We start from the raw sequence: 24006 nt of genomic DNA, 5'->3' as shown, positions 1-24006 counted from the left end.
GGCTTCCTGTAGCTTGAGCCCATTATTCCATGTCCTGCACCCTGGGATGATCGAGAAGAGATCCTGGCCTTCTCTGTGACAGCCTTTCAAGTACTTGAAGAGTATCCTATCTCCCCTCAGTCTTCTCTGAGGAGACAGCAGAAGATGCCCCTCGAGCCAAGCCGGCCAGTCGGGGGAGGCAGGTGATGTAGCGGCAGCACGAGGGACGGTGGGATATGGTATCCACCGTGAAGCAAGCTGGGGTACCTGCCCGGCCAGGCAGGAGGACTACGGGGGGGGGGGGTGAGCAACGGGGGAGAAAATAAGCTACGCACAGTAGCTAATTTGTCCAATCGTATGATGGGCACAGGGGGCTATTTTTCTAAATAAGCTACTGTGAGTAGCTTATGAGCCTCCAAGGCTTACAGCGACGTGTGAACCTGCCCTATGTGTCTTATTAGGCTGTTTTACTTATTGCTGCTGAAATGTTTATGTTGCTATTCACTATTTTATTGATTGCCGACGGATTGCCCTTGTCCTTTAACATTTCATTGTTCTAAGCCACCCAGAGGACACTGCAACTGGGCGGCATACAAATATTGTCAGTAAAGAAATAAAACAGTGACTGGACTGGTAAGCAGAGACAACTGGAGTGTATGCTGAAATTAATTTTCATTTGGCAAAACAGCAGGGGCTGCTGGAGCTAAAACAAACAATACTTCTTCCACCATTTATTTATTCATTTACAATATTTATCTACTGCTCCAGGTCAAAGATTTCGGAGCAGTGAACAACAAGATAACAGAATAAAACCCCATAATTAAAACAATTAAAACACTAAAGAAAAAACAGATTCTGAACTTAATAAACCACGGCTGGTCACTCAGGGAAGTCCTCTCAAAATAACAATGGCTTCAGGAGTGATTTTCATCACCTCCTCAGGAGCATGGATATGACTTTCTCAGTTCCTAAGATGTACTTTCTGGGGTTCCAGTGTGGCTGTTTGGAGTTTGCCAAATGGCCACATCCCCCTTTCCTTGGCGCCAGCCCCTTCCCTCCAACTGCCAATCAGCTGGTAGTTTTCCAGCTTTTGTGCATAACACCCACCCCGCACCCCGCACCCACACATTCTAAAAGGCCAAAATGCCTCTCCTAAGGCTTTAAGCTAAATCATGCTGGTATCTTTTGTATTTTGGCTTCAACCCCTTATGCCTCTGGTTCTGCCCCTTTTTGCCTTTGGCCCACTGGCTAAGAGAGGTCAACACAGTTGCTTTATTGTGTCCCAAAATCCCGCACTGAACACACTGCAGCTAACAAACAAATCCCGAACGATCCGACAGCCTCGGTGGAATGCCCTTCCTCCAGCATGGGCTCATTTTGGTGCTTTTAAGCCTCTTTGGCAGTAAAATGAAAATTAACGGTGTCCTGCCTTACACAGCTGTGGAGGATGGGAAAACAGAAGGTCGGAAAGCAGGCCACAAAACATTTACACATATGTAAATATTACCTACATACATGATAAGCAACAGCAACGAGAAGCCCCACTGGCTTTCACTGTGTGACTCAACTTGTCAAAATTTATTTTCTAAGAGGATGCTCAACTGATTAAAGCATTTTGAGTGGATTAGTCACTGCCTCGCAGCCAATTAGGGTGCAATCCTATGGTGTTTAGACAGAAAAAAGACCTACAACTCCCAGCATCCCTCTAACCAGGCATGCTGGCTGAGGCATACTGGGAATTGTAGGACTTTTTTCTATCTAAACATGCATAGGATTGTGCCTTTGCTTCATTAAACTGAAATACATTCCCTTATTATCTGAAGCTCAACACGGGCACTTTCTAGCTATTGAAGAAAGTGTGAGATAACCTCACATTTCATCAAGAAAGGCAACCATAAACACCCCTCTTTAATATTATTTTCCTTCCTGCCCCCCCTTGATGGATTATTTCCCCTTGCTCAGTTCAGTTATTGTTTCAACCATTAGCCAGAACAGCAGAGAGCACAGAACAAAATGTCAGCTACACATAATTTGGCTACCAGTCGCTCATTTAAAATGCTACATCTCTGCAGCACAATTTATAGCATGGTAGTGAAGAAAGTGAGGATGAGGTTTTGCTAAAGCCAGAACAAATAAAGCCACTTTGCAAGCCACTATGATGTTATAGCAAATTTTTTTTAATCTAGTTTTGAAGGTGGACCAGTGTTCACAATCATTCAGTGTAGCTGAGAGATATTTGTCCCTCACACTCTGTGATAGTAAGCAACAAAGAAGATAGGGGCTGGGTTCACACAACACGACAAGCCAGAGAACAGTCGAGTGTGGATTGAGTGTGGGTTGCCGTTGAACCATGGGTTGTAGTGTTGTGTGAACCCAGCCACACTAACAAACCATAGTTTGTTGATCACAAACAACCCATGAAGAGAACCCATGATTTGTTGTTGGGTTGTGAACTGTGGGTTGTTTGTGGCTAACATGGTTTGTTAACGCGGCTGTGTTCACTCAACACAACAACTCATGATTCAATAATAACCCACAGTTCAATGACAAACCACATTCAACCCATACTCAACCTGTACTCTGGTTTGCGTTGTGTGAACTGGCTGAGTAGTGATGGTTCACACACCAGATTAGATCAGAATAAGCCAAGCAATGCAGACACACACACACACACACACACACACACTTAAATGTGAAACAGCTCAATATTTCCAAGGAAAAATTGCACAAAAGCCAAGAAACCACCAAACGACCAGTGTCAGTGGAAGGGGGCTGGGGTTCTGGACTCCTGCGTTAGTCCATTTTTCTTCTACCACATATTCAGCTAAGGAGCAACGTTGGATTTACTAAGGGATCTCTTTGAATAAAATAGTCTTAGAGTTGAATTCCATCGTCACAGCATCCTAATTCTCCTTATGGAAAACACAGGAACTAAAATATTATCGAGAAGAAAAAAGAAGTGTGCCCCTATCTCAGGCCTTCTGGGAAAAAAAATTCCTTTGCCCATTAGATTTGGCTTCCATAGATTAATCAGCTAAAGCTTTAACTGATTAACCTACTGAATAAAATGTGGAGGTCTCTTTTCAAAGCATCTTTAAATGCCCTTCCCCCACCCCCGCCCCCCCAACAGGTCGGTGTCCTGCACCATAGCCTTTTCTTCTAAGCCGGCACCGGCAAAACGGAATGTGAAAATCCCTTCTTGGGGAAATGGGAGGATTTCAGACGCCGATGGCGGCTATTGCAAGCATATTGTGAAGGAAAGGATGCTGTAATTTGGCTGGGCAGGCATCTTCTGAAATGCCAGCTGAGGCCCTCAGGAGTCCATCCTTTCAAGTCAGGAAAGCAAGACTATGGCTCTACGGTGAAGTGGGAATTGGTGGCATGCAAGTCTAGGAATCTATTTGGTCTCTTTCAGCAGTGTAGTTTGCAATGCTTAATGCAGACAGGATGGGGGCATTCTACCGGGTTCTGGTAACATGGAGTGTGGCTTGGGAAATAGACAGCGAATAACAGAGGGCTAAACTACATGGTGCAACACAGCCATGGGCAACGTTGGCCCAACAGCAATTCCTCTGCTGCAGAGGGATGGAGCAAGGCACACAGGGCAGGAGCAGGCCTAGGGAACATCAGGGCCTGTTCCAGTTGGGCTGTGTGCCCCTGTGAAGGTTGCAGGCCTACAGAGGGAAAGGGGGGGAAAGGTCAGGCTTAGAGGCCTGGGAGGTGGGGGGGACATTGTTGGGAGGGGGTATCCCTGCGAGGAGTAGTTTCATTCCCCCCGGTTAAGTTTCAGTTTCATTTCCCCAGTTAAGTTTCATTTCTTCAGGTTTGAAACAATACTTTCAGTTTTGAGGGAGGAGAGTATTAAAAGACACAGTCAGAGTCAGAAGAGGGAGCAGGAAGAGGCAGCCGGGAGAAGTCTAAGTACAGCTAGGGCAAAGGAACTTGCGTTTTGCAACTTTTATTTTCTCCTAAGGCCTTTTGTATCACTCAGCTCTATTGTGTAGATACCCTTAGTTGTAATTTGCTGGCTTTAATTTACCAGTAAACTGTTGTGGTTAAAACCCAAGTGTCTGGTGCGTCAATCACCCCACACCTACAGCCTAAACTCCACATTATTGGAAAGGGGAAGGTAAAAGAAGGAATGTGGGACTCTTAAGGAGACAAGAGATTCTTAAGGAGTTGCTCAGGGGATCCTGGTCATAAGGGGGACCCTGACAGTCCCCCACCCCAAGGGAGATGAGAAGGTAAGCAGTGCCAGTCCACCAGCCTTGCTGAAAGTCTACTTAATTTTTTCCTCTTCCCTCCCATCCCTTTTTTCTTGTGTATTGTGTCTTTTCCCCTTCATGGATCACTGCCTTGTTGTGGCGAAGGGGCTTGCGTAACTCAGTGAAGCCATAAGCTATGCCGTGCAGGGCCACCCAAGACGGACAGGTCATGGCAGAGAGTTCTGACAAAATGTGGTCCACTGGAGAAGGAAATGGCAACCCACTCCAGTATTCTTGCCAAGAAAACCCCATGGAACGTATCACAAGGCTAAAAGAGATGACACCGGAAGATGAGCCCCGCAGGTCGGAAGGTGTCCAATATACTACTGGGGAAGAGCAGAGGGAATTTCCAAGTAGCGCCAGAAAGAGTGAAGCAGCTGGGCCAAAGCCGAAAGGACACTCAGCTGTGGATGTGTCTGGTGGTGAAAAGAAAATCCGATGCTGTAAAGAACAATATTGTTTAGGAACCTGGAATGTAAGATCAATGAATCAAGGTAAGCTGGAGGTGGTCAAACATGAGATGGCAAGATTGAACATCGACATCTAGGGAATCAGCAAACTAAAATGGACAAGCATGGGCGAATTTAATTCAGGTGACCATCATATCTACTACTGTGGGCATGAATCCCTTAGAAGAAATGGAGTAGCACTCATAGTCAACAAAAGGTTGGGAAAAGCAGTACTGGGGTACAATCTCAAAAACGATAGAATGATCTCAGTACGAATCCAAGGCAAACCATTCAAATTCACAGTAATTCAAGTCTATGCCCCAACTACTGATGCTGAAGAAGCTGAGGTTGATCAATTCTATGAAGACCTACAACACCTTGTAGAACTAACACCCAAAAAAGATGTCCTCTTCATCACAGGGGATTGGAATGCTAAAGTAGGAAGTCAAGAAATCACCGGGATAACAGGCAAGCATGGCCTTGGTGTACAAAATGAAGCAGGACAAAGGCTAATAGAGTTTTGCCAAGAGAACACGCTGATCATAGCAAACACTCTTTTCCAACAGCACAAGGGGCGACTCTACACATGGACATCACCAGATGGTCAATATCGAAACCAGATTGATTATGTCCTTTGCAGCCAAAGATGGAGAAGCTCTATACAGTGAGTAAAAACAAGACCCGGAGTTGACTGTGGTTCAGATCATGAGCTGCTTCTTGCAAAATTTCGGCTTAAATTGAAGAACCTAGGGAAAACCACTCAACCATTCAGGTATGACCTCAATCATATCCCTGATGAATATACAGTGGAGGTGAGGAATAGATTTAAGGGATTAGACCTGATAGACAGAGTGCCTGAGGAACTATGGACGGAGGTCTGTAACATTGTTCAGGAGGCAGCAACTAAATTCATCCCAAAGAAAAAGAAATGCAAGAAAGCAAAGTGGCTGTCAGATGAGGCTTTACAAGTACCTGAGGAAAGAAGGGAAGCGAAGAGCAAGGGAGAAAGGGGAAGATATATCCAACTGAATGCAGAGTTCCAGAGAATAGCAAGGAGAGACAAGAAGGCCTTCTTAAATGAACAATGCAAAGAAATCGAGGAAAACAATAGAATGGGAAAGACTAGAGATCTCTTCAAGAAAATCGGAGGTCTCAAGGGAACGTTTTGTGCAAAGACGGGCATGATAAAGGACAGCGAAGGCAGGGACCTAACAGAAGCAGATGAGATTAAGAAGAGGTGGAAAGAATACACAGAAGAACTATACAGGAAAGATCTTAATGTCCCCGATAGCCATGATAGTGTGGTCACTGAACTTGAGCCGGACATCCTCGAGAGTGAAGTCAAGTGGGCCTTAGGAAGCATTACTAACAACAAAGCTAGCAGAGATTACAGTCTTCCAGCTGAGCTATTTAAAATCCTAGAAGATGATGCTGTTAAAGTGCTGCACTCAATATGCCAACACATTTGGAACACTCAACAGTGGCCACAAGACTGGAAAAGGTCAGTTTACATTCCAATTCCAAAGAAGGGCAATGCCAAAGAGTGTTCAAACTACCGTACAATTGCGCTCATTTCACATGCCAGCAAGGTTATGCTTAAAATCCTACAAGCTAGGCTTCAGCAGTATGCAAACCGAGAACTATCGGAAGTACAAGCTGGGTTTCGAAGAGGCAGAGGAACTAGAGATCAAATCGCCAACTTTCGCTGGATCATGGAGAAAGCAAGAGAATTCCAGAAAAACGTCTATTTCTGCTTCATTGACTACGCTAAAGCCTTTGATTGTGTGGATCACAACAAAATGTGGCAAATTCTTCAAGAGATGGGGGTACCAGACCACCTTACCTGTCTCCTGAGAAACCTGTACGAGGGTCAAGAAGCAACAGTAAGAACCAGACATGGAACAACCGATTGGTTCAAAATTGGGAAAGGAGTACGACAAGGCTGCATATTGTCGCCCTGCTTATTTAACTTATATGCAGAGTACATCATGAGAAACGCGGGGTTGGATGAATCACAGGTCGGAATTAAGATTGCTGGGAGAATTATCAACAACCTCAGATACGCAGACGATACCACCCTAATGGCAGAAAGCGAAGAGGATCTAAAGAGCCTCTTGTTGAGGGTGAAAGTGGAGAGTGCAAAAGCTGGTTTGAAACTCAACATTAAAACAACGAAGGTCATGGCATCTGGCCCCATCACTTCCTGGCATATGGAAGGGAAAGAAATGGAAGCAGTGACAGATTTTATTTTCTTGGGCTCCAAGATCACCGCAGATGGTGACTGTAGCCATGAAATTAAAAGACGCTTGCTCCTTGGGAGGAAAGCTATGGCAAACCTAGACAGCATAGTAAGAAGCAGAGACATCACCTTGCCGACAAAGGTCCGTCTAATCAAAGCTATGGTTTTCCCAGTAGTAACGTATGGCTGTGAGAGCTGGACTATAAGGAAGGCTGAGCGCCGAAGAATTGATGCTTTCGAACTGTGGTGCTGGAGAAGACTCTTACGAGTCCCCTGGACTGCAAGGAGGTCAAACCAGTCCATACTAAAGGAAATCAACCCTGAGTGCTCATTGGAAGGACAGATACTGAAGCTGAAGCTCAAATATTTTGGCCACCTAATGCGAAGAGAAAACTCTCTGGAAAAGACCCTGATGCTGGGAAAGACTGAAGGCAAAAGGAGAAGGGGACGGCAGAGGATGAGATGGCTAGATAGCATCACTGATGCAATGAATATGGAGTTGAGCACACTCCGGGAGAGAACGCAGGACAGGAAGGCCTGGCGTGCTATGGTACATGGGGTCACAAAGAGTCAGACACGACTGAACGACTGAACAACAACAATTGTGTCTTTTCTTTTTAGATCATAATCATGTGGGCAGGAACAGTCTGGTTTACTGATTGATCATAAGCTGTTCCAGAGTCCGGGGCTAAACTACACGGTGCAACACAGCCATGGGCAACGTTAGTCCAGGATGAAACATTTCTGGACTAACTGGACAACGTTAGTCAGTTAGTTTCAGGATGAAATCTTCTTTATTTCTTACATTTATATCCCACCTTTTTTCCTCCTTAAGGAACCCAAGGTGGCGTATGTAATCCTCCTCCTCTCCATTTTATCCACACAACAACAACCCTGTGAGGTAGGTTGGGCTGAGAGTCTGAAGCAATCAGTAGTACAGACTTCCCCCACCTGGATTATGTAAGCGTTAGTCCAACGCATCTGGAGGTCTACATTAGTGCTTTTTATCGGTACTGAAATGCTCTGATAACTGTTGGGGCACATGATGTGTTCCATGTACCGCTTTTGTACGTCATTTCCCGCTTTTTATTCCATATTATTCAAAATACCGCGACAGATGCCATTGTGTGTCCTACGAGGTCTAAATGCGCAAGAGGGATATAGTGTCACCGTGATGGGATCTTATCGATATGATGTGAGGTGTAGATCTGGCCCAGGTTGGGGAAGTCTGGGCAGCACTTTCCCGACAGCCCACTGGAGTCTGGCACTGGTCCTGCACCCCGGGTTCTAGTATTATGAAAGAGGGAGAAAACGTCTCCTTGTTGACTTTCTCCCACCATAAGTTTTCCTGAAGCACAATGTTAAGCTTAAGGTCTTCTTAAGCAAAGCAGAACTGCTAGTGTTTCTCTCTCCTCTCTTGGGAGCAGGGCTTTCTCATAAAATGTTCCTCAGACAGCTGCATCAAAGCAATAATTATGCCACCTCTCCATTCAGAGAAACACCGGGGCTTTGTAAACATGGAACGGTGTTAATGTGCCATTTCTCACCAACACTGTAATTAAAATAACTACAGCCGCTCATTAACATTCAACGGGATAATGGGGGATAATGGACCAAAACTGAGTTTTTTAAAGTGAGAAAAGGAAAAAGGGACTCAGTGGGGAACCTCATGAGTTCTCAGGTGACACTGACGACCCTAAGGCAGCGTTCCCCAACCTGATGCCTGCCAGATGTGTTGGACTGCAACTTCCATCATTCCCAGCCAGCATGGCCTTGATGGGAGTTGTAGTCCAATACATTTGGAAAGCACTAGCTAGGAGAAGGATTCCCAAACTGAAAAGGCGGCCTTGTAAACAAGCCCCAAATGGTTACCTTGGGAGACTGCCCACTCTTCTTGGATGGGGGTGTGTGGGCGGGGAGATAGGGTTTCTGTGCCTGTCACCAGCAGCCTGACAAGTAGGCATGTAGCAGGTGAAGCTTTTCCCTTTCAAGTTTCACCTAGTAAATTTCTGTGTCGTGCAGCTGTCAAAGACACAGGAGCGATCCCCCGCCCCCCAGTCGTGATTCTTGGTACAAGTCGTTCTTAAGGGCCAAATGAGCCATGGTGCATTACCGCTTCTTTAAAAGCATGCTGAACCTGGCCACTTTTCTTCTGAAACAAAAACAGTCATGGGCCCTTGACCAGAAAGTGCTCCTGATCCAGATCGGAGTCTTGTGCCAACTGCCAGCTGAAAATCGCTCTTTCCCACTGCTGTTTGCACCCAAAGGTGTTTGCTGTCTGCAGCAAATGGCACCTTTCAGGAGCAAATAGAAGCTGGGGATGGGATTTTGGGGAGCATCCTCCAGACTGGGGACCACAAGTGTTTTTTCTTCAGAATACAAGTGGCCAATTTAAACAAGGGTTTCAAAAATACTGTGAATAGCATCACAGGTTGTTTGGCCCTAAGGTTTGCCACACTGTACAGAGGTCAGCAACCTGGTGCTTTGGACTGCAACTCCAATAAGCTCCAGAGAGGATGCCGAACAGTCAGGGATTATGGGATCTGTAGTCTAAAACATCAAGTTCCCCACCCATGGTCTACATTTTTCTTAAAGTGTGGCATCCAGTCCAGGATGCAGTACTCGAGATGAGATCTGAACTAGCACAGAATTAAGTAGAAATGTTACTTCTTGTGACTATTAATGCAGCCTAAAATTGCATTAGCCTTCTTTGCAGCTGCATCGCCCTGCTGACTCATGTTCAGCTTCATGAACAACCACAGTCCAGCAATGACACTTATCGCCATGTTGTGGTTACGTGGATCGGTGTTTCACATCAGCCTGTCGTTTGGCACTATAAAGCTGACTTGTTTCTAACACAGCCTTAAATTGACATAATCTACAGCTGACCTCAGGTCAGTAAAAACAAAAATGCAAAAACCCAGTTATTTCATAGGAAACTAGTTGCAACCAAGCTACTGAACTGGCAGACTGGTTCCTTTACTTTACAACATGGAACTTTTGTAAGGTAGACTGAATTTACTCATTTTACCACCAGGGTTTTGCCCATTCTCTGACACAAGAGGCAAAAGGCTGCGTAAACCTGGAAAGCAGTCAAGAGATTCTGTGATATCATGGGACATAGAAGACTGTAAGGAGTGGCTCATACTTACTTCATCTGCATTCTCCAGATGAAGTTCTCTGCTTTGTCTGTGAGCCAAAGGCACAATGTTATTCACACAATTCTCAGCTGTGTGAATGGTCTTTATAAAGTAAACCGAAGCGGCAGCCGGACAGGTAGGAGCAATCCAAGTTGGGAGTGGCTGGCTTTGTCCATTGACCTCTGTAGAACAGTTAACACAGCCTAAAATACATCAGCCTTCTTTGCAGCCACATCACGCTGCTGACACACATCACAGTTCTGTTCTTAGGCGAGAATGGCCTAAGAACAGTTCCATGCACGAATGTGATAAGCTACACATGCTTATCTCCATCCCATGAAAATCTTCCCTCCTAACAGCGCTATCCTATATATGTCTACTCAGGAGGATGTTCCATTGAGTTCAATGGGACTTACTCTCAGGTAAGTCTATATTATGACTGCAGGCTAAGTTTCTGCATAGCAACTGGCTGTTAAAGGCAGAAGATCAGGGCAAGGCAGTCCACCCAAACATCTACCGTGCTGGCCACTTGGCCACCTTTCCTTTGAGAACAAGACCTCCCTTTTTCTGAAGAAAAAACTGCCTCAGAATATGAAATTTCCTCAGAATTTGGAAATGTTCTTCCACAAAAACCTCATCAGGAGCCCTGCAAGTGTTGGGAGTGAGTGCAGGCACTGGAGTAGCGTAATGCTCTGTTATGAATTTTTGCTGAAATATATATGACTTTTTGTATTCCAGAGAGAGGTGCCATTTTTCTTTCCTCTTGACTTGCATCTCATTCCGAGCCACTTTATAAAATGAGCAGCCAAGGCACGTGTGTCACTCTGACATTTTGGCTTCAGGTGCAAAAACCTCTACAGCGAGTGCGAATATTTCCAGCCCACCAGCAATCACTGCAGAATCTAAAAGTCCAGCTACTTCTGCCCTGGAAATTATCAGTTAACTGGGGCTAATGACTGTCAGTGGCTTCTTCAGTGACCTAGCTGGCCAGCAAACTCCAGGAAATGACCTTGCATTCCAAATTGTTCAGATCAATTCAAAGTGAACACGCCTTTATTGTTTGGCCGGTCTGGCTGGTTCATGCACTGCCCTTCTGACAAGACATTTGGATGCAAAAGAGAGCAATCTAGGCAAGAGATGGCCAGGCCATGGAGCAGAGTTTTTGCCAAGGGGACAGAGAGGAAGGGCCATACTTTTGCAGTGTTGTAAAGGGAGAAGCAACTCAACGTAGCTACAGACTAAATATGAGGAACAAAGGAGAGACAGGAATCAAAGACAGGTCTCTGCCCCAAAGAGCTTACAATCTAGGCCAGGGAGGTGTATATTCTAAATCAGGTTCCCACAGCCACTGAGAGCTGGGTGACTTCCCAGGTTTTGCATGGTTGTTGTTTTTTCGCATTCTAAAATGCTGAAATGCCTCTCCCAAGGCTTAGTTCAGTGGAGGCTGGTGGCTCCGAGTCAGTGGGGGCGGTGAATCCGGTCCAGGTTCCAGTCAGAACTCTAAAGGAGCTCTCCAAGGTGCAAAGAGTTCCGACTAGTTCTGACTGAACCCCGGAGTGGATTCACCATCCCACCGATATTGGAGCCACCTGCCTCCCCTGGCTTAGTTGCTGGTCGTAAGAGTTTTAAGCTAAAACAAGCTGGGATATTTTGTCTTAGCCCGGTCTCTTTCGACTTTGGCCATGCTGACACAGTGTGATTTTGTGACTTTGCTTCCATTCTGTTCCTGTATGCTACTTTCTTTTAATGTCCCAGTAATTATGTATACTCCACTGAGTTACTTTAAGACATAAACAGATAACAGATATGTTTTAGTATCTGTACAGAGGTACTGTATTTAGTATTTTTCTATAAATATATTTAGTGGTCTTATTCTTGTTTCCTTTTCTTGATTCAGTCTTTACTTCACTGCCAGTAATAAAGGTTGCTTCCCCTTCTGACCTCTCTCTTTCACTCCCTCCCTTTATTTCTAGTAGATAATCTTGTAGACTTCAGATGCCACAGTGAATTCATGATCCCAATTTATCAGTATTGATATGTCACAATTCTAACAAAACATAGAGCCTGCCCCTTCAATGTAGCCTAAGTCGTACATAAGACGAGCTCTGCTGGATCAGATCAAGAGTCCATCTAGTCCAGCATTCTGTTCACACAAGTATAAATATCCTGGATGTGCTGTTGCTTTCAAAACCATCAAGTGTCAGATTGTAAATATCCTGAAAGGGGAGATTGCTGTAGCAATAATGTTGTGTATTGTCCATATGAAATGTCCTTGCTATGTTCAGGTGTGAATGGAGGATGAATGGCTTCATTCGCAGGAAGGCCATATGGAGGTACTGAGGGATGTGCGAAGATTGCTGAAGTATAGGTTTCAGGAAAGATGGAGAAAAGAAAACCAAAGGGGGGCATCAGCAGATGTTACAATCGCAAAGGGCAACGTTCTATGGTTGTTGAAATAACCTTGAGAGATGCTGTGGAGTCGTCAGGATGTTGTCAATCTCTTGAATGGGGCTATACGTCTAGGAGATTGTGGAGTCAACCTCCCGGAGGCACTGTATAACCAGCAGAGACTAACCGGATATTAGACTCTTTGAGGGTCATTGGACCAATCTCTCTCCACTGCATTTGGGGTTGTATTTGTTCATTTGATGTCTTTCAATAAATCCTTCATTTTCTTTAAGCACGGTCTGCGTGTCCTGTCTCCACCTCCTAAGGTTCTGGGATTCCTTTCAGCCTGAGCAACTGAGGGAATCACAGGGTTAAATTAAAACAGACTCTGTCAACACCCCTTTTGCCTTCAGCTCTGCCCATTACTCGAATGCAGCCCCAGAGAGCTTCTCTGAAATCGTCCTTGGGCTGGAAGAGTTTCCCCATCCCTGCTGTACAACCGCATGGAGAAAGCTTGGCGGCAACAGGGTGTACGTACAAGGAGATATGGGCCATTTCTGCAATTGCAGCTGTGCTCTTCCAGCAGCTGCCATCACAGAGATAACTGCCAGCTCCCCAGCTCTTCTCTGTGCAGCCATGGACACTGTCCTGTTCTAGACTGAGTCTTGGCTCTTTGCAAGCAAATACAGGGAGCAATACAATGGAATAGTCAAGTTGGCAAGTGCACAGATTTCAGTCCAAGGAGGTTTTGGCTAAGGCAAGAGTGGTCAAAATCTAGGCAGAAGTCAGAACGCAGGCAGGCAGACAACAAGGGTCAGGCAACAGCAGGAGCGGTCAAGGGAACAGGCAAGAGATCAAACACAGTAAATCAGTCAGGGACATTACTAAGTTCAGAAGCAGGGCCAAGAAACAGTCCAGGGGCAGTAGCACAAAGTATCCATTGCAAGGCATGGGAGACAAGGTAGAAAATCCTGGAACTAGCAGAGACATTGTTTCCAGCAGCTCTCAAGCTACCAGTGAGAGCTGACACAGCTAAAGCTATGTTGCAGAATTTTACTCTTCTGCCGGGCTTGGCCAGAGAACAGACACCGACTTTTTGTTTGAGCAGATGTTTATTACCAGAATACCAAGGTGTGGTGCAGTCAAGAGTTGCCAACGTGGCCCCTCGGGGCTGGACCCAGAACAGTAGGCGACGTTGGTATTTATACAAACAAGTAAACAAGGCACATGACGTCAGCTTTGGTCAGTATTCAGTGCAGCGCTGAGTGAAGGGGCTATGAATTTCCTCCAAAGGAAGTTTTCCGGTTTCCAGAGACGAGGGCCCCGCTAGGCATTGTGACTCATGGGCAGTAAGTTAATCAGCCACCATCCTCTAGCACTAACACAATCACTACGTCCTACATGACTCTCGCCACCTCAGCAACACATTCCCATGCTAACAGTGCAAGCGGTATTTTTCCACTTCGGCTACTAGAGCCCCACCCAGCGCTCAGCTGCTTCCTGTTAGAGGCTTGTCAGATGTCCTCCTCATGAGGATGGCCAGACCCATGAGTAGTCCTCTTCAGGAAGCGAGCACTCCTTCGCCTGGCCACCATCCTATCATGGACCTTGAGGCACCGGCATTCTCGGGGGCCAGGTGGTGGCTCAGCATCTTCCTCTGCCTCAGAAGCCGAACTCTCCACCTCTCTAGCAGGCAGAGTCAAAGGCATCACCCCAGTGCCAGGGTATCCTGAGGAGCCAACTGGCTGTGATGGTTCTGGCTCCTCTAAGGATGATTCTAGTGGCAGCATGACACCTGGGACCACAACAGACACAACCCCATGGAGCAACTGGGCAAAGCAGATGGGCCCAGAGGGTGGCTTAGGAGTAAAAGAATGGGAGGAGGAAAAAAATATCTGGGATCACTGTGGATTATACATCTTCTCACCATGCTGATGTTAACACAAGAGCCTTGAACCCTTCTAAATTATGAATAGGTTAATGCAAAACAGTTCTTTTCAGGCTCCTTATTACACTTCAGAAATTCAGAAGGAGTTTTTGTTTTTATTTAGCAAGAATGAAAGCCAGAAAGTCATCTCTAGCAATATCTGTTATATTGATCCTCCTTGCAGATTAATACTGATTTCAAAGTTTTGGAAGAGGGCAGTTGCTTGAGGTTGGAAGCAATTATGCTGTTATTGGAAACTGAGAACAACTACACTGATATATACTTGGTTTCTAATGGATGCTTCTCTCTCTAGATCCCAAAGCAAAATATGTGATTTATTTGTTTACTGAAGGAGAATGCTTCTGCGGGAGCTCTGATTTGCCTTGTCCTCAAGAAGTCTTTCTCTCTCCCTCTCCCTCTCTCTCTCTCTCTCTTTCTTTCTTTCAGGCTTCTTCCAAGAAAAAAGAAAAACCACATAAAGGAGGGGAAGGTACCAAGAAGCTATCCACGATGATGGGATGTGAAGCACCTTGGAGAGCTCCTTTAAAGTTCTGACTGGTTCTGACTGAAACCTAGAGCGGGTTCACTGCCTTGCTGACATCAGAGCCACCAGCCTCCAGTGGTACCATGATGATGGAAACAGTATATGTGTGCGTGTAGGGGTGCTGTTATGCAGCCATCCATCATGAGATTTACATCACACATGCTGCCCTCCCCCCATGATTTTTCTGCTCTGCTGTGCTCTGCTCTGCTCTGCACTGCAGTGGTTCTGCTCCTACTCGGATGTCCGACTCCAGAAGGTGGTGCTGGGCGATTATTGCTCTGTGCCGTGGCAACTGTGCCGTGGGGTTCCACAGGCTCTATTCTATCTCCCCATGCATGCTGTTCAACATCTACATGAAACTGCTAGGGGAGGTTATCCAGCGGTGTTGAGGTGCCATCAATATGCAGATGACACCCAGCTCTGTCTCTCCCTTTCATCAAATCCAGGTGAGGCAGTGGCTGTTCTGAATCAGGGCCTGGGTGCGGTAATGGACTGGACGAGGGCCAATAAACTGAAACTCAATCCAGACAAGATGGAGGTACTGTCAGTGGGTGGTTCATCTGCCCAGCTAGGTGATATTCAACTTGTTCTGGAGGGGGTTGCGCTCCCCCTAAAGGATCAGGTTAATAGTTTGGGGGTGCTCTTGGACGCAGAACTGTCACTTGAGGCCCAGGTGAACTCTGTGGCATGGAGCACTTTTTATCAGCTTAGGCCAGTATAACAACTATGCCCTTATCTGGACAGAGATAGCCGAGCTATATTTAGGAAGTGAGGCCGGTGGCTACCAGGAAGAGGGCCTTTCTGCTGTGGCACCCCAGCTGTGGAATGAGCTCCCTAGAGTGGTTCTCCTGGCACCTACATTGTACTCCTTTCGGCGCCAGGTGAAGAACTTTTTATTCTCCCAGAATTTTAGCATTTTAGCTTCCTAGTCTTTTAGCTCTGCTGTTTTAAATCTGTATTTTAAATCTCTGCATCACTGCTAAGTTTTATTCTGGCTATACTGTTATATTGTAGCTTAAAGCTTTCATATTTTATAATGTTTGATGTTGTACTTTGTGGCTTTAATTTTTGTGAACTGCCCAGAGAACTTCAGCTATTGGGTGGTATAGAAATTAATTAATTAATTAAGTTTTAAAGATTTCTCTACCACCCTTCAATCTGATTGTTTCCAGGGCAGCTCAGTGTTTCCAGTGCACCAAGGCCCCACCTTCCTGCTACTGGAAGCTCTGCTCAACTCTTTCCCTAGGCACATCTACAAATTTCCAACATTTCTCAACAACCTTGAGGGCTAGAAACTGTCAGATTTCCCAATCCCCCCAGCGCACACACTCAGGCAATCTGACACTGGATGCCCAATTCAGTGAGATTTCTTTATTGCAGGGAATCCCACAGCAAAAGCTGAATGATTACAGTCTTCAGAAGTCCTATAGCTGATGGTCAGTAGCTGTAGACTCTATGTAATTCCAGAATACTACTGGAATGCTACTACCATGACTGAGATCCTCCACATGGTTTCTCCATTGCCATCTCCACGGTTCTGAACACAAGGGAAGGGACCCTGGATTCCTGGGTACCTAACCCAAATGCACAGTTACAAGATGGGGGATACGTGGCTCAACAACACTACAAGCGAGAAGGATCTTGGAATCGTTGTGGATCATAAGTGAATATGAGCCAACAATGTGATGTGGCTGCAAAAAAGGCAAATGCTCTTTTGGGCTGCATTAATAGAAGCATAGTTTCCAAATCCCGGGAAGTACTAGTTCCCCTCTACTCAGCACTGGTTAGGCCTCATCTGGAGTACTGTGTCCAGTTCTGGGCACCACACTTTAAGAAGGATGCAGACAAGCTGGAGCAGGTTCAGAGGAGGGCAACAGAGATGATCAGGGGACTGGAAACAAAGCCCTATGAGGAGAGACTGAAAGAACTGGGCATGTTTAGCCTCGAGAAGAGAAGCCTGAGGGGAGATGGGATAGCGCTCGTCAAGTACTTGAAAGGTTGTCATAGAGAGAAAGGCCAGGATCACGTCTCGATCATCCCAGAATGCAGGACACGTAATAATGGGCTCAAGTGACAGGAAGCCAGATTCTGACTGAACATCAGGAGAAACTTCCTGACTGTGAGAGCAATAAGACAATGGAACCAATGACCCAGGGAGGTGGTGGGCTCTCCCACACTGAAGGCATTCAAGACGACACTGAAGAGCCATCTGACGGGGATGCTCTGACTTGGATTCCTGCGCTGAGCAGGGGGTTGGACTCGATGGCCTTGTAGGCCCCTTCCAACCCTACTATAACCCAGAAAATCTTTTTACGGGGCTCCAACCCCAGACATGGAAAGGGAATGATTCCTGGAATTAACCCATCAGGCAATCAGGGGATAACTTATTGAACGGCCTAAACAACCCACACCCATAGAGAATCTAACTTTGAATCCTTTGATGATAACTCCAGGCTACATGGTCAAGGCCCACCAAGATCAAGGGAAGGGCATACCCACACATGCAAGGAGTTCCAGGCCACTGCTTTCGCATTGGCAACTCCACGCTGCATGAGTTCTGGCAGAGGGAAGTCCAGAAGTCGTAGATCAAACCCAGCCTGCCATACACTGAGCTGACTACAAACACAGACACACAATCCACAGAGTTCAAGTCCATGAAAAGCCTCACGGTACTTTTCATGGCAAGTCCTTAACAATCCAGAGTTCCGGTCCATGTGCAGAGTGCCTCCAAAAGCCCAGACGATGATGGATCCAAGCAGAGGAGGCTTCGGGCAATGAAGACGACATGTTCCTAGCAAAGGCTCTTCACCTTGGCACCAGCTTAAAGGGAAGGCGTGACTGTAGGACACCCCACTGGATCCCTTGACAGGCACGGGCCTTGAGCCTCTCAGCAAGGCCCCTGTCTGAACAGGGCGGCACTGCTCAGCCCTCCGGCAGTGACGCTTCGACCTGGGTGACCCCTCTGCAGACCCCACGCTTCCTCTGCCAGGTTTTCACGGACGGCCCTCAGCCTCCCTGCCTGTCCAGGCCAGGCTGCCAGGTGGACAGGGAGTCGGGTGACTCCCCCTGGCTCTGCTGTGGGAACCCTGGCAGAGAGAAGCTCACGCAGACTCTGACATTCCAGAGGCTGAATAGGCCCCGGCCCTCCCAGGCCCCTTCTAATCCAATCCTGGCTATAGCCTACAAGGCCCGCTACAGTACTAAAGCTGGGCCCTGATAGAAACATGAGTTCTTTTTCTTTTTTCCTTTTTAAGTAAAGTTGAGATTCGCCAGTTATCCAGTGATACCATATCTAATGTGCCATGCCAGTATGGTGGATTCCTTCTAATAATCTCATCAATGAATATTTGTGTCGGACTGGATTGGCGGACACATGGAATCCACCGAAGGCCCTGATCCCCAAACCCATATTCCTTTCGACCTCCCAATTTTTTAAAAACCAAAAGCAACCTCGGGGGTGGGGCTGCAAGTGAAGGGGAGGAATGGTGGGGGGCTGCATAACCCTTTCCCTTCCAGCCATTTTCCTCGGGCCAAACAAGAAAGGGTTATAAAAAAAAAAAACTTCCCCTCCTCCTCCTCCTCCTCCCACAACCACCATTACTTTGCTTGGACTCTCAGTCCTGCGAGGCTGTTTTGGTTTAAAAAATAAAAGTTGGAGAAAAGACACAGGCAATTGCGTGTCAAATCTACACTGGGCTTGAATGTGAGCTACAGATGTCACTGGTTTCTCATTAAACAATGTAGGTTTTGTCACATTTCCTAAGCCCATGTTTATCAAGTAAACTTTTGCTGTGGACACGGTACAGATCTTCTCTGCCTGCTTTCTGCATGCAACGAGGCAAAGAAAACTCAGGAGGGACTTTGGGGCACACACTGCCTTCCCCCAAATCTCAACAGAGTTGACCCCTAAGACCCACAACGTGACCCAATGCAAGTTTGCCATGTAAAGTACCGCAAGATGTCCAATGCCCCCTCCCCAGACTGCAGTTAGGGAGAGATGCTGCTGCCAAACAAGGTCTCAGTCACATGGCCAAGCATCTGGAGTACTTCCAGTTGCTTCCTGACAACACTGCAAGAATGTGCATTGTTTGCTAATAAGATTGGAAGCTTTCCCTGCAAGCTTACAAGATTCGCTGCCCCAAAAGCCAACATGCTGCAGGAAACAGGTTTTGCTTACCTAGCCCTTGGTTCTGCTGTTCCCATTCAATTGAGCTTGGCACCTGATAAGATCCTCCTGAAAGCTCCCCTGCAGGGTTCTCGAGCTCTTCCAGTGGTTCCTCCAAAGCCTCCCCAGGAACTGTGAAACTGGACAGGTCGGCGTCTCCATCCACGCTTTCATCCATTGAGTCTGGGTCTCTGTCATCGTCATCATTATCTTCTTCTTCCTCATCCTCCTCGTCAGGTTCCTCTTCCTCCTCCTCCTCCTCCTCCTCCTCCTCCTCTTCCTCCCCCTCCTCTTCTTCTAGACAGGCAGGAAAGAAAACGAAGATGACATTGAGAAAGACACAAGTGATTTTATTCATCGGTATTATCAAGTCTATGGATTAGACTTGTACACCCTCCATCTGAACAGCTGTGGGATGTTGGGGGATGCCTGAATCAGAAGCTCTGGGTTTCTTTGTTCTTAATCTCTGTAACACTGCTTATTGTGTATGCTTCAATTTCTCTGTATGTAACTAATGGCAAAATATGGAAAACTCAAAAAACCCAGACCTCGGCTTCTGGATAGGGAGGGACGCAAGCTAGAATACCTGCCCCTGAATCCCGCACAAAACAAATTGCATACTTTATTATTCAATTTCGTATCAGCTAATGCAGCCTTCCTCAACCTGCTGGATTGGGATGATGGGAGCTATAGTCCAACACCGGAGGGCAGCAGGTTGGGGAAGGATGAGCTCATGCAACATGCAGCTCGCCGTTCCTGCCTTGTTATCAGAGACCTTGATCCCTTCTGGCTCGGAGGCACAGCTCCTCCGTTTCGTTGCTGAGTCAGCTTCCCTAAGCTCTGGTTGCCAGCAAGTCTGAGATGCTTTGAAGAATCGCATCCCCTTGAAAAGACAGGCTCATGAGTTAAGAGCAGGGAGGTTCAGGCAGCAAGTAAGAAACGCCCGTTGTGCAACTATGGCAAATGGCCAAGCAAACAAAGGAGGTGCCAGACCTAGTCTCCTGGGAGGCACCGAGTCAAAGCCCTGGACGCTGCAGGTTCTTCTTCAGGGTAACCAGAAAAGTTATTTGAATTATAACTGCTGCAGTTGATATCTCCAAAAGGGAGTGCAGCTATGCTCCGCTGTCTCTGTTGCCTTGGGTGCAACTTGAGGACTTCTGCCCAAAGATCGGTGCTGGCCCCAGGTTTCAGAGGGCCCTTCAGCATCCCCAGTGGGCCCCCTCCCTCAGGGAGTCCACCTTCTCACCACCATGATCACCAGCTGCAGTTGCTCCTCGACCTCTTTCTCCTCACTGCTCCCGCTGGCTGGCTTGACAGCCAGAGAGCCGGCGTGCAAGCAGGCCGGGGCATCTCCTGCTCCTCCTTCTCACCCCACCGTTGCCTGGGCCAGAGCAAGAGGCAGGTGAACAGGCAGGCTGCAATGGGGGAGAGGAGGAGCAAGTCCAGGGGGTCTCGTCAGTGGGCCCCTGTCGGGTTGCGGGACCTTGGCAAGTGCCCAACCGGGCCTACCCTTGACACCGGCCCTGCCAAGAATGGCCTCTCTGAGTCTGTGTGCAACACCTCCTCCAGTCCGTCCTAAGGGCCAAACCGCACTTTACGTTAAATGCATTGTTACATTTAAGGCACGTGGTTTTAAAAGTAGAAAGAGCCAACACGGGCGGGGAAGGGGGTGTTGTTGAGCAGAATTGGGACTAAGGTGGGTGGGGAGGGCACGTTTAACCCTTCCCTATGATCCCAGCAAAACTCCTGCCTGCCCAACATGGCTATTTGGGGAAGGAGGTCCTCACTGGCTGGAGCGGGAGCTTCCCTCCCATCCCAATGCAAATAGCAACATGCAGAGGAATAAAAAGTTAACCCGCCCCCCAATTCCCACCTGCCACAGTCCTGAACCTGCTCAGGGGGGATCTCTCCACGTTTTAGAAAAAGCTGCATGTTAAATGCAGGGAGACATTTCACATCACGTGTCATCTGCCCCTCGAGATGACATGTTTTATTCCCGAAGAACCACCCAGGGAGCTGCAGCAGCAATTCCCTGGCTTTTTGCTTGCCGTACTCCAGTAAACCTGACACCAGGTCGATTTGCTTCTGCCTGTGCATTATTTTCAGCTGATGGTGTGAAACTCCAGCGCAGCGTTACAGGAGGTGCTGTGCACGGCCTCCCTCCAAGACCCGGGAGAGCGCTGCAGAACAGCATTTGTCACAACGCCCAGGAGATCTGTGCCTTAGCAGCCATTCCCTGCTGGACTATGTTCACCTGCTCTGTGAGGTGCAATCTTAATAGGCCATGGAGGCTGGTGGGTCTGATGTCAGTGGGGTGTTGAATCTGCTCCAGGCTTCAGTCAGAACCAGTCAGCGCTCTAAAGGAGCTCTCCAAGGTGCGGAGCTCTTTTAGAGTTCTGTGGTTCTGAATGAAACCCGGAGCGGATTCAGCACCCCGCTAACATAGGAATGAACAAATGAACCTGGCCTTCTACTGAGTCAGAGTACTACCCCATTCAGCCCAGTGTTGCCAACTCTGACTGGCAGGGGCTCCCTAGGGTCCCAGGCAGAGAGGATCTTGCCTTTTGCCCGATACTGATTTGTTAGTTGCAATTATTTCTATCCTGCTTTGCTTTAGCACAATCAACCCAAAGCATAGTAACCAATAAACATCAGCCAATCTTTAAAAAAAAAACCCAAACAAATGTAAAAACAAACAAGGATAACATTAAGATAAAAATTCTAACCCAGATCAGCGTCATATGGCAGCAATTGCAATATAATGGTAGCATTACTTATTAGATGTTGGCCAAGTTTAAAAACTAGGCCTTGTCAGCCAAAAGCCCTGCATGCATCTCACACTCAAGATTCACGGCTTGGCTGTTGCTACTTCTGCTGCTGCCCCTGTGGCTGTTCTTGTCTCTAAGTACCGTCTTCTCCCATAACCAAAATCAAAATGTCTAGACAATGACAGTACAGCCCACACACCCTGCCCTGTGCTCTTTTCTTGTCGTATTAAAAAAAATGGGTAGAAAATTCAGGTCTTTTCTACGGGCAGGAATTGTCAGGGTGGAGACTGAGCCCAGAGAGCCTCAGAGCAGTTCGGATTCTGAGGATGATCAGCAAACTGTGGGAGAGGGGCCAGCTCATCCCTCCCAGGCTCAGCACCTGGCAGAGATTCCTCCTGCCAGCATTCCTGAGATAGATAGCGACCCTGGCAGTGAGGGAATGCAGGAGGGGGACTTCTTAGACACTCGACGCAGACGCAAAGAGCGACGAGCGATGGAGGGCGCGGAAAGGAGGCGTAGCGCCTGTTTGGCGCGCAAGCAATGGCCGCCTCCCATGTACCCAAGGGAAAGAGGGAGGATCTCTCCCTAGCCCATAAGTTCTGGGTCTTCAAGTGACTCTCTTTTGGGGATCAACTGACTACTTGAAGCTTAGGCCACCCTGCTGTTCCTTGCTTTAGTCGCTGGTGATTAGCATCTGAAAGAGTCATTAAGTTGTAAAAGGATTAAAGCTTTGAAAAGAAATCCTTTTTGAGTTGGCTATTGGAATCTACTGGGAGAGGCTGCCAGAGCGCTCCTGATAGGAATACTCTCCCCATCTCCAAGAGTCAGTGTGGTGTAGCGGGTAGAGCGTTGGACTGGGACTCAGGAGTTCCAGGTTCTAGTCCCCTCTCGGCCATGGAACTCACTGGGTGACTTTGGACCAGTCACTGACTCTCAGCCTAACCTGCCTCGTAGGGTTGTTGTGAGGATAAAACGGAGAGGAGGAGGACCATGTGAGCTGCCTTGGGTTCCTTGCAGAAGGGAAAAAAAGGCAGGATATAAATGTGATAATAAATAAACAAGAGCCTGTGCATCTCTAATAGCCACGTGGCATTAAATGTGTCTCTTGCAATCGGGTGAATCTTTATTGTGGAAAAGCAGCCACTGGAGCTTGCAGTTAGGATCAGGGCCATGGCAGGCAAAGAGTGCAGAGGTTAACCTGTTCCTCCCGCAACATAGTCCAGATGAAGATTCCTGCCCGCCCTCTGCCTTGCCTCAAGCTGCCATTAATCCCAGGAGGAAGTTTCCATCCGCAGGACTAATAACAGTTTCTGGGGGGTGCCAATTTTTGTTGGGACCATGGTGTGGGAGGAAAGTGTTAACACCACCACCGCCGCCTCGCACAACGTGGCCCAAACCTTGCTCAAGGGGCCCAGTGGTTGCTTTTTACAAGAGAGGAACACACAACTCCAGGCGATGCATTGAACATCAAGTGTGCTTTCGCCCCCAATGTGAGATGTTTAAGAACATGAGAAGCTGCCTTATACCCAGTCAGATCACTGGTCCACCAAATTCAGTATTGTCTACACCAGGGGTGGGCAACTTTGGGAGGTCTGGGGGCCATCCCCCCCCCGCATGGGTCACAGTCGACCCAATACAATTTTTAATAATAATTTTTAAAAATTAAGGGGGAAAATGGCATCCAGAGCGGCTACTGAGCCCTAAAAGGGTGAAATTAACTTGCAAACAAGATAAATTTGACCTTTTGGGAACTCTGTATTAGCACCAGATGCCACTTCTTTTTCCTAAAAATTTCAAAAATTCTTTTCAGGGTGCTGGGGGCGGGGAGGGGGCTGTACATACGGCTGGTGGGCCATATGCTGCCCACCCCTCATCTATGCTGACTGGCAGTGTCTCTCCAGGGTCTAAGGCAGAGGACTTTCCCAGCTCCTCAACCTAGAGATGCTGGGGAGCGAACTTGAGACCTTTTGCATTCAAAGCATGTGCCCTACCCGTGAGCTATAGTCCCCTCCCCTAAAGGTTATGTCCTGCAGCGATCTACGTTCATTGGGTTCCAAAACACTGCACAGAGAAGATGCCAACCGGGGTTTTTTGGCCTCGAGGGAAGTTTGTCAAGAGCAGGGATGGGGAATGCGTGGGTTC

The 24006-nt window shown here is 47.3% G+C and overlaps 1 protein-coding gene across 1 annotated transcript in view; it reads right to left on the bottom strand.

Annotated features, from left to right (window-relative positions):
- Positions 1-24006, bottom strand: part of ARMH4 (armadillo like helical domain containing 4) — a 72942-nt gene that overhangs the window by 14084 nt on the left and 34852 nt on the right. Inside the window, exon 8 of the mRNA XM_084842039.1 lies at positions 19109-19381. Within this exon, the coding sequence (XP_084698165.1) occupies positions 19109-19381 (273 nt within the window). The remainder of the gene's footprint in view (positions 1-19108; positions 19382-24006) is intronic.

The sequence above is a fragment of the Heloderma suspectum genome, chromosome 1, assembly GCF_057233095.1.
Source record: "Heloderma suspectum isolate Gila_16-S chromosome 1, 16-S_ref, whole genome shotgun sequence".
In the NCBI taxonomy this organism is placed as follows: domain Eukaryota; kingdom Metazoa; phylum Chordata; class Lepidosauria; order Squamata; family Helodermatidae; genus Heloderma; species Heloderma suspectum.
The sequence above is the reverse complement of the archived record's forward strand: the minus strand, read 5'-3'. Positions and strand labels throughout refer to the sequence as shown.